This window comes from Myotis brandtii, unplaced genomic scaffold (genome assembly GCF_000412655.1).
Source record: "Myotis brandtii unplaced genomic scaffold, ASM41265v1 scaffold929, whole genome shotgun sequence".
Taxonomy (NCBI): Eukaryota; Metazoa; Chordata; class Mammalia; order Chiroptera; family Vespertilionidae; genus Myotis; species Myotis brandtii.
Genome location: NW_005371832.1, coordinates 679,777 through 688,992, shown reverse-complemented (window position 1 = coordinate 688,992; position 9,216 = coordinate 679,777). Strand labels below are relative to the sequence as shown.

The 9,216-nt window shown below is 57.6% G+C and overlaps 1 protein-coding gene across 1 annotated transcript in view; it reads left to right on the top strand.

Annotated features, from left to right (window-relative positions):
• Positions 1 to 9,187, top strand: part of GUCA1A (guanylate cyclase activator 1A (retina)) — a 23,093-nt gene extending 13,906 nt beyond the window's left edge. The window contains exons 2-5 of the mRNA XM_005885791.2: positions 2,857 to 3,328; positions 7,674 to 7,823; positions 8,072 to 8,165; positions 8,408 to 9,187. Coding sequence (XP_005885853.1) covers positions 3,128 to 3,328; positions 7,674 to 7,823; positions 8,072 to 8,165; positions 8,408 to 8,571 — 609 coding nt within the window. The 5' untranslated portion in view covers positions 2,857 to 3,127 and the 3' untranslated portion in view covers positions 8,572 to 9,187. The remainder of the gene's footprint in view (positions 1 to 2,856; positions 3,329 to 7,673; positions 7,824 to 8,071; positions 8,166 to 8,407) is intronic.
• Positions 9,188 to 9,216: the final 29 nt, after the last annotated feature.

Here is a 9,216-nt window from a genome sequence, read left to right as displayed (position 1 = left end):
CCCCCGCCCCAGGTGCCAGGGTCTTGCTCTGCTGGTTCCTACGCGTCCTGAGCTGCTGAAAGGGGGTGTTCACCTGAGGAAGGGCTGCTGGGCTGGGGCACAGGTCCCCACCCCTCGGGACCCCTTTCCTCGCCCAGGCAGAGGGCACAGCCTGTGGATGCCCACAGTGGGTGTCCTGCGGTGGGAAGGTGGTGACTGTCCGTCCTGGACAGAGCTGGGCGCACCTCTGAGCTGACCTGCAGGCCCCTGGCCCTCCCGTCTGTCCGTTCCCAGGAGCCACAGCCTGACATTCTTACACAAAACTGCATGCGAACCACCATCTTCCTGGTGCCTTCATTCTCACACTGCCTCTGAGGGTTCGAGTTTGTTTTGTTTAAATGAAGAGGGGGTTCTTTTCCAAACACAACCAGAGCTGTGCAGAGGCAGTGGTTATGGCCATGGGCTCAGCCGCTCAACAGCCAAGGTTGACATCTCTGGATTTCGTGGCCTTCCCTCTGCTGATAGCCTCATGGTCCCAAGAAGGCGGCTGCAGTCCAGGCATCACACTCACATTCAGGCCAAAAGCAGGGGAAGGGCAGGCAGCCCCAGCTGCTTCGTTATCACTTCTTATCAAGAAAGTAGCGTTTTCCCAGAAAACCATGGCAGACCTTCCCTTACATTCCTTTGGCTGAACCATGTCATGTGGCCACGTTAGCTGCCAGAGAGGCTAAGAAAACAATTCTCTTTTCCAGCTTCTTGTGGGAGAGGCAGGCAAGGGGCGGGGAGGGGGGAATGGGGCTGAATCTAATGAGGTTTTAATGAGGCCTCTACCTTCTCTGGAGCCCGACCACAGGTGGATGTCTGTCCCCCCACCACACACAGCGCAGGGCCATGGTTGATGGGATTAAAGGGACAAGATGACAGGTTGGCTGCCATCCGGGGACACTGCTGTGCCCAAGATGCAACGTCACTGCACCTAGATCCTAAGTCAATAGCACGCCACCCCCGTAACAGATACGAAATAATACAGCGACCGCCAATATGGGGCCCTAACTCTTTTTTCCAGACCCGGTTCTAAATGCTTTTCACTCATTAATTTTAATTCACTCAATCCTCTTACCAGCCCTGTGAGGTGGGCACCCTTATCTCCATTTTAAGGATGAAACTGAGGCCCAGGGCGGTTAAGGCATTTGCTCAAGGTCACCCGGCAAGTAGTGTGAGCAAGAAATAAAGTTGTGATGCTTTAAGCCACTGAGGTTGTAGCATGGTTTGTTACTATAGCATCACCTGGCCAATTCTGAGATATTATGCATGTACTCTGATATATAATATATGTAACATAGATTGCATACCACTTATATAAGTTAATTCACATGTAAGTATACTGATGTCATTATATAGTTATATTATACATTTATGTACATATAAGTGCATTTACATACATACACGTGAATATAAAAACCTCCCTTCACTCTGAAGAAACAGTGCTTTGCACCTGGAATAAAGAATCCTCTCCTTGCAGCCTGGCAGTGTGGGAGGGCCAGGCACGCAGCTGGCGCTGCTAGAAAGACTCGTGACATTTGTGCAGTATTTATTTATTTAAAAATATATTTTTATTAATTCCAGTAAGGAAAGGAGAGGGAGAGAGAGATAGAAACATCAATGATGAGAGAGAAACATTGATCGCCTGCCTCCTCCATGCCCCACACTGGGGATCGAGCCCGCATCCTGGGTATGTGCCCTGACCGGGAATTGAACTGTGACCTCCCGGTTCATAGGTTGACACTCAACCATTGAGCCACACTGGCTGGCCTGTGCAGTATTTAAGATGACAGTCTTTGTTGTATCAGCCAGGAGAGGGTAGATTAGCTGAGGTAACAAACCACCCCCACAAGGCACCCCTTCCTCACGTGTAAAAAACACTTCTGTGCTAGTGCACCAGTCACAACCTGGACACAGTCCAAGTGCTGCTGGGGAAGCAGGAATGTGGGTGCTGGTTCCCTCTGGCTGAGGTAGGGGACAGGCATGGTCCCCGTGTAGAGGAGGGGCAAGTCGAGGAGGGGCAGAGCCGGACTTTCCCGGTAGCATCCACTTAAGCGCACCTGGGTGCTGGCTCCACAATGAACCGCTGTTAGTCTATGGCCAGAGAACATCCCACTAGGGTCAGAGAAAGCTGTTGCTGCAAAGATGGGCCCTGCGGCTTGGCCTGGGAGCTTCCCAGGACCAGCAGGTAACAGCTCACCCATGCATGCGTGTGCCCGCCTCTCGCTCACGCACACACACTCCCCAGGCCACTGGGAGGTGATGGTGTCAGATGCAGGGCTGAATTCGAGCCTCCCAGGATGGGAAGATGCAGCCTCCGGGAACATGACAGTGTGGCCAGGACAGGAGCGGTGAGTGTGTGTGCATGGCCATAAACGCTCGTGCAGGGTATTGTAGGAGGGCGTCCCCTCCACTGGCTGCTTCCGACTCGTCTTGGAAGCCGCACTGCATCACGCAAGTGCTCTCACATGTGAGCTATCATGCAGGGACTGGAACCCCTCAGTTGTGAGGCCAAGCACCGTGCACAGCCTGGTAACTGTACGCAGCAGCCCTGTCAAGAGCCCCCAGCGGGCCCAGCTCTGGAGGGGAACCGCTCTATTTCAATGTACCTCCACTCCATGTCCGAGGGAGGAGCCCACCCAAAAGAGGACGGGAAGGGAGTGGAGGTCACAGGATCAGAACAGCTGCCGGCTGGCACCTGCTCTGTCCGGTAAGAAGGGATAAGGAGGCTGCCCACTGGGTAAGGAAATCCTCTCATCTCCAGCTCGAGGCTGTAATCCTGGGCCTCCCTCCTCCAAGGCCGGTTCTATTTTCACTCCTCTCCCCCGCGAGCAGCCGGCAAGGACTTAGTGGGGGCTTGTACCCGGTTCTCTGGCATCTCCTGGATTGGGTGTAGGCTTGCTCAGCCCCATTACCTCCGCTCTCCTGCTCACCTCCTCCCGACATTTCCCTGAACCGGTTCATCAGCTCCCTCCTTGCTCAGATCTGCAGGACTCAGGCCTGTGAGCCAGGAGGGCCCAGTTCTGAAAAGCCAAGCCGTCCTGTGCAGGGCAAGTGGGGCACAGGGCTGGTCCGTCTCAGGCGTCCGCCTCCGCAGGCCTGGACGATGGGCAACGTGATGGAGGGTAAGTCGGTGGAAGAGCTGAGCAGCACCGAGTGCCACCAGTGGTACAAGAAGTTCATGACCGAGTGCCCCTCGGGCCAGCTCACCCTCTACGAGTTCCGCCAGTTCTTTGGCCTCAAGAACCTGAGCCCGTCGACCAGCCAGTATGTGGAGCAGATGTTTGAGACCTTTGACTTCAACAAAGTGAGCAGGGGCTTGGGTGTGGGGTGATGGAGGGAGCCCCAATCAGCGTTGGGGGGCGGGGGGGAGATGTGAGAACAGCAGGGTCTACTGAGGAGGGCTTCATTTATACAGGTCTTTGTTTACCTGGGAGGTTGAATGCCCACGTTAGGGACATTGGTCTCAGACTCGCTGAGCACCTACTGAGAGCCAGGCACTGGGTGCGGAAGGACGCGGACCATCCCTGCCCTGGCTCCCAGGGGAAGGCAGACAGGTCCCAGGTTAGGGTCCTCGCAGACGGAGCGGAATGGCTCCCTTTGCCTCCCACACGCACATTCAGATTTACTCCAGAACAAGTGTGAACACTTCCCGGACAGTCACTGAGCACCTACTAGGTGCTCGATGCTGCATGCGGTGATTTTGCACAGAAGCTCACAAGGATGCAGAAGGAGGGGCGGGGAGTAGAGAGCAGGGTGAGGAGGGTCCAACCCCCGGCTGGCCTGGGATGGGCAGGCCCACGTTACTGGGGTCACCCGTGATGGTCTGTGGACACTAGGTCTGGGGACAGGCAGGGTTGCTGGCCACTAGGGAATCCAGGCCACTCCAACTCCAAAATACCCAGTGACCTCAGTTCCCTTTCTCAAGTGGGTCAACTTGTACGTCTCCTCAACTGGGATGGGCAGGCCCACGTTACTGGGGTCACCCGTGATGGTCTGTGGACACTAGGTCTGGGGACAGGCAGGGTTGCTGGCCACTAGGGAATCCAGGCCACTCCAACTCCAAAATACCCAGTGACCTCAGTTCCCTTTCTCAAGTGGGTCAACTTGTAAGTCTCCTCAAGGAACCACCTGGACGCATTGGGTGAAGCCTTCCGGATAAGCTACAGGGCACACTGACAAAGGAGTTAGGCACCGTGAGTCTGGGCCCCTAGTTTTCATCAGCTGGGTGACCTTGAACCCATTCTCTGCCCCTCAGCCTCAGCTTAGTCACCTGTATCTGCCACGGACGTCGGAGCGTTAGTTAGAATGTTTGTTAGTTTTCAATAGCAAATCTTGCATTTATTTGGAGCAATTCAGTCAGGATGTAGTGGTGGGAGAACCCAGAGCGGGTCTTCCCACCCTGGCTGGTCCCCACCCGGCTGGCACTCCCTCGAAAGGTGAGATGCGAGGATGTCCTGCCGTGTATCCAGCGCACGCTGGGGAGAGGCTGCCCGGAGCTCTCCCAGCTCCTCTCACCACCCAGAGAGCCGAGCACCAATGTAGGCGGGGCTTCTAGGGAAAGCTGGGCTCAGAGCTATTTAAAACTCGCTAATATTTGGGGTCAAGGGGCCAAAGCAGATTATGAACTTTGAGTCCCAGCCTCAAGGGCAGCATCATGAGGGCTTTCCTGAAGGGGGCGCAAGGGAGCAGAGTACGGGAGCCTGGGGCATGGAGACCTGGAGGGGTGGCATCAGGACGCTGGGCCTCCCAACTCTCCCAGAAGCAGCCGTGATTCCTGAACAGGCAGAAAAGAGCCTCAATACCTACACCCAATGCCCCCAAATAGCTCAGCTTCTCACGTACTAAGGAAATCCTTTGGGGTAAGACATGTCTCCATAAATACCCTCTAAAATCCCACGTATGACACCAGGCAGGGGCAACCCGCCAACCCGAGTCATGCATATGCCCTCTCTTTAATCCTTGTCACATGCAACCACCACCTGGTCTGTCCCAAACCTGACTTCCTCGATTATGCCACATGCCCCCCCCCCACCCCCACTTTAGGGTTTTGGTGCTGCTTGGCTCACACCTTCCCCTGCTACCAGTCTCTGCTCAGATGTCTCCTGCCCTGACCTCCTGCTTCAAACCCTATTTTACTGGGAGCAGCCCCACCCCTGCATTTCCTAGTCCCACCCCAGAGCACGTCTTGTCTTCGAACGCATGATATTGAGCAGCATTTAGCCACTCTGCTTATGTTTGTCTCCCCGCCGGAATGTGAGCTCCGTGAGGGCAGGGAGTGTTTAAAATCAGTGCCTGGGGCGCAGTGGTTACTTTGTAGGGATTTGTTATCTGAGTGAATGGATGTATGCGAACTCACGAGTTTATGGCTCGTTTTATATTTCACACCAACATTCATTTAAAAACAGCTATTTATGTGAAGAGCATCTTGTAACATCTCAAGTGCCTCATGGACACCGATGGTCTGAGTCCCATTGTCCTGAGTACAGAGCAGGCGAGCAGGTTGGCTAGGACATTGATACAGAGGGGAGTTAGAGCTGGGTGTGCAAGCATGGCCCGTGGGCCTACATTTACAGATGAACACACCACACCCACGTGGTTACCTTGGGGGGCAATGGAAATATTTGCCATCGGGCCCTTTACAGAAAGTGTCTGCCAGCCCCTGAGTTAGGGGAGGGTGCTGTGCTGGGAGAGGAGGGTTGGGGGTATAGCAGAGTGAGTGGGAGTGTGACCCGGGGGACAAACATAGGCTTTGCTTATTTCAAAGTTTTTCGAGGGCTTGGCTGGGCCCGGCAGTCACACCGGTGCGTCCAAACCAGCGTGAACTTTCCATCCCCGCGTCTGAGCGCCGGGTGGGACGAGGAGGCCCAGGTTCCAGGCAAGCACTTGTCACCCCCTGGCTGTGCGGCCTAACCTCTCTCAGCCTCAGCTTTCTCAGCTGAAAATGGGGACAAAACTCCCAGCTCCTGGGAGCGGTTGTGAGGTTAAATGAGCGAAACGAGTAGAACGCTCAGCGCAGGAAGCACTAAGAAGCAGCGAGCTTGTTGGATGTCATTCTGATTCAGCCACCGCACGGTCTGGGAGCGTGCACACCGCCACTGCCACCTCAGAGCGAGGACACTGCGCCTCCAGGCGGCCGCGTGCTGTGCTCGTCGGAGGTCACCCCTCTCCTGCCACGCGGTTAGGGCTTTCTGAAAGCAAAGCCCATATCTTTCCATTGAACCTCCATCGATCCTTTGTAGCCATTAAACAACAACAAATTGCACAAGTCATACAGCACGTTGTAAAGTGTCCAACAACACAGAGAGGTAAAAACGAAAAGCAAAGGCATCCTCACCCCAAGTCCCCGCAGTGGAAGCGTCTTCAGCTGTTTCCGAGCCTCCGGCCTCGCTCCACAGCGGTCCTGGGAGGCGGGTGGGCGAGCATCCTAGGGGCTAAGGCGTGTGCAAAAGCCCTGGGACACGGGGCAGCACACGGATGTTCACTGAGATCACAGTCCTCGCTGTGGGCTCACCGTGGCTAAGGCCTCGCCTACGGCCAAAGGCCAGCACAGAGCCGGGTCTCAGAGGCCGTCCGGCCCAGCTCCTGCCACATCCCTGGTAACTGCTCTAGCTTCTGCTTGCGCACTCCAGTGGCAGGGAGCTCACTACCCAACGAGGCAGCTCTGCCTGTGAAAGAGTTCCTCATGCTTCTCAGCGACTGCCTGGTCCCGAGTCCTGGCTGTGAGCGGAGGAGTGGGGGCTGGACCCGAGTCCTGGCTGTGAGCGGAGGAGTGGGGGCTGGTCCCGAGTCCTGGCTGTGAGCGGAGGAGTGGGGGCTGGTCCCCGAGTCCTGGCTGTGAGCGGAGGAGTGGGGGCTGGACCCCGAGTCCTGGCTGTGAGCGGAGGAGTGGGGGCTGGACCCCGAGTCCTGGCTGTGAGCGGAGGAGTGGGGGCTGGACCCCGAGTCCATGTGTCTGACCCAGCGCTCCCGCCCTTACCAGGGCGCAGCCTGCCTGCGAGATAGGCTTCCCTCGCCAGCCTCACTCGGTTTGGGGAGAGGGGGACAGAGAACATGGTAGGACTGGCAGGGCCAGCAGACGGTCAGCAGGTGAACACTCGGGGGACCCTAAAGAAATGCCCTGCAGGAATGTCTGTGCCACCCCCTCCCCCCATGGCCAACCTCTCCAAGAGCCGATGAGGGCCTCGGCTCCCTCGGGAAGCCACCCAGGCCCCCCCCCACCCCCTGCCCGGGGCCCAGCAGAGTGGGTGCTGCTGTCCTGTAACCCCAAGACGATCCCACAGAGGCAGGTACCATCAGGATTCTCACAGAAGGCAAAAGCGAGGTTTGAGCCCTTGCCTCCACATCTACCTCCTGCCCTCACCGAGCTGGGAAAAGCTCACCCAGCCCCCACCCACCCCTGGGAATTCACATCTCTTCTCCCACCCACAAGCCCGCCGGAAGGGCTCGAGTCTGAGAAGCACAGGGAAGCAGCAGTGACAGCTACAACCCAAGTGCCACTCGCAGCCCAGCCGGGGGTAGCTTGTCAGAGTGGACCGAAGCCTCTGGGGCAGGCGGGCAGACGCTGGGTGGCCAGGACAGATGGGGTGGGCACCAAGGGGGAGGGTCTCAGGAGGGGTGGGAGAGGGCTCAAGGCGGCCTCCCCCGCCCAGGACGGCTACATCGACTTCATGGAGTACGTGGCGGCGCTCAGCCTGGTCCTCAAGGGGAAGGTGGAACAGAAGCTGCGCTGGTACTTCAAGCTCTACGACGTGGATGGCAACGGATGCATCGACCGCGACGAGCTGCTCACCATCATCCGGGTAACTCCAGGTGCAGAGGGCCGGCCGGGGGCTTAGACGGGTTTGGGTCTTCAGTGGGCAGAGCTGTCATCCCTGCAGGGGACAGGATGGAAGGGAGGGTCCCGGTGGCAGCTCTGACCCTCACGTTCCTTCCCCTCTCTGGGCCTCAGTTTCCTCCTGAGTCCCAGCTCTGCCTCCACTCCCCACTGCAGCCCCCGCACCAGCGAGGCTGAGTCAGGAGGGGCCCTCTCACTTCTTCCTCCCCCCAGGCCATCCGAGCCATTAACCCCTGCAGCGACTCGACCATGAGTGCGGAGGAGTTCACCGACACGGTGTTCTCCAGGATCGATGTCAACGGGGATGGTGAGGAGGCCGGGGTAGGGGTCCCCCGGGGAGGGGGCCCCAGGGTGGAGGGTCCCAGCCACAGACCCGGGTGTGAGGGATTCCTGGACCAGACCTTGCTCTCTGGCTCCTTTGCCTGCCCCCCTCACAGCTGCGTCCCCAGCAGTGGCCTGTGCCCCTTGAGAGACTCCAGCTCTGGGCCCTGGTGCAATGCTGCCAAGGAGACAACCCCTCCTCCTCGTGACTCCCTTTCTGGCCGCCAGGGGAGCTGTCCCTGGAGGAGTTCATGGAGGGCGTCCAGAAGGACCGGATGCTCCTGGACACGCTGACGCGCAGCCTGGACCTCACCAGCATTGTGCGCAGGCTCCAGAACGGGGAGCAGGACCAGGAGGGGGCCGGGGGCGGGGCGGCTGAGGCAGCCGGCTGAACCGCCCCCAGGTGCTTCTGCGTGGGGAGGGGTGTGTGGCGGTGCTGGTGGTGGTGCTGGTGTCACCATTGTCGCTTTTACCCCCTAGATAGTCTACTGAACTCAGGGCTCAGCTCCCCTCGCTGGGCAGCACGGTGGTAGCGCAGGGCCAGGGTGGGGGTCCGGAGGTGGGGATGGTGAAGCACAGTTGCTGAACCTCCTCTGTGTGACTCAGCTGGTGGTGACTCTTCCTGCTGGGGGCACCCGGCAGCCCTCTGCCCGTCTGGCACCTCCCCAGCTTCTCCCCTGAGCTTCTGCAGGCCCACTCTCTAGACATGGAAGCGCGAGGCTGATCTGATGGAGCCCTCCAGGGCCTGTGCTGCAGCCTCCATCCTGGTGCTGCAAGGAGCCCCAGGACCATCGAGCCATCGTGTGTGCTTGGCATGGATTTGCCCCTCCCACTCCACAAGCATTTATTGAACACCTACTATGTACTAAGGCTAGATGTTAGATGTGCAGGGAAGAGGAGCCTCATCTTCAAGGAACTCACAGGCTAAGTTCGTTATAATAAAACCAGTGGCCCGCTGCATGAAATTCATTCACATTAAAAGGGAATTAATTAGAGGAAATATTTTAACATTGCTATTTGCCCTTTCTCTATAATGG